This window comes from Physella acuta, unplaced genomic scaffold (assembly GCF_028476545.2).
Source record: "Physella acuta isolate Inbredline_101_S28 unplaced genomic scaffold, ASM2847654v3 ptg000622l, whole genome shotgun sequence".
Taxonomy (NCBI): Eukaryota; Metazoa; Mollusca; class Gastropoda; family Physidae; genus Physella; species Physella acuta.
This window is the reverse complement of record NW_026732141.1, coordinates 1,141,210-1,142,433: the sequence shown is the minus strand read 5'-3', so window position 1 is coordinate 1,142,433 and position 1,224 is coordinate 1,141,210. Positions and strand designations below refer to the sequence as shown.

Sequence of the window (1,224 nt, the reverse complement as noted above, 5' to 3'; positions counted from 1 at the left end):
CTAAAAAACAAATTGAACAGCCCTGGTAAACTATTTTCGACTTTGTGTATACATGATCTTAATTAAATTAATTGACCTTATAAACACAGGTGACAAGATTGTCGGGGTGGGTGGTACTAGCTGTGTTGTTCTCGTGGGTCTAGGGTCGGTTCATTAAATATCTGCAGACAAGCGTCATTCAGAAATAAGTCGGAAAACTTGTTTGTATTTATTGGGTGACTGAAACTCCGTGTCTTCAATGGTTACACTAAAGGAGTATACTTCATTGACAACATCTTTACACCATCTACTTGGCTGATCTTTTCTTCATCAAACTATCAGATCTTTTCTTCATCAAACTATCAGATCTTTTCTTCATCAAATTATCAGATCTTTTTTTCATCAAACTATCAGATCTTTTCTTCATCAAATTATCAGATCTTTTCTTCATCAAATTATCAGATCTTTTCCTCATCAAACTATCAGATCTTTTCTTCATCAAACTAATAGATCTTTTCTTCATCAAATTATCAGATCTTTTCTTCATCAAATTATCAGATCTTTTCTTCATCAAACTATCAGATCTTTTCTTCATCAAATTATCAGATCTTTTCTTCATCAAACTATCAGATCTTTTCTTCATCAAACTATTAGATCTTTTCTTCATCAAATTATCAGATCTTTTCTTCATCAAACTATCAGATCTTTTCTTCATCAAACTATTAGATCTTTTCTTCATCAAACTATCAGATCTTTTCTTCATCAAATTATCAGATCTTTTCTTCATCAAACTATCGGATCTTTTCTTCATCAAACTATCAGATCTTTTCTTCATCAAACTATCAGATCTTTTCTTCATCAAACTATTAGATCTTTTCTTCATCAAACTATCAGATCTTTTCTTCATCAAACTATCAGATCTTTTCTTCATCAAATTATCCGATCTTTTCTTCATCAAAATTGTCGGATATTTAACCACCAAACTAACGGATCTTATAGATCTTTTCACCATCAAACTGTCGATCCTGCAAGGCTATCGTATTATAATGTCTGCGCATGTGCAAAAACCACAGCGTTTGCCAGATTTCAGTACGTCTGCTTGAAGTCAAAAACTTGCGTCAATGGGCAGAATAATTTTAATTTTGAATTTTCCACACACGACCAACAGGGGAGGGGGGGGGGGGGAGTTGGAGAGGTTGAGAGGGGGGGGGGACGTCGACAATTAGGGCAGACTTCAAGAACAGT

The 1,224-nt window shown here is 34.2% G+C and overlaps 1 protein-coding gene across 1 annotated transcript; it reads right to left on the bottom strand.

Moving 5' to 3' along the window:
• Positions 1–286: 286 nt before the first annotated feature.
• On the bottom strand, positions 287–934 carry LOC131948047 (protein FAM133-like). The gene has a single exon (XM_059309513.1). The coding sequence runs from the start codon at positions 932–934 to the stop codon at positions 287–289; it is 648 nt and encodes a 215-aa protein (XP_059165496.1).
• Positions 935–1,224: the final 290 nt, after the last annotated feature.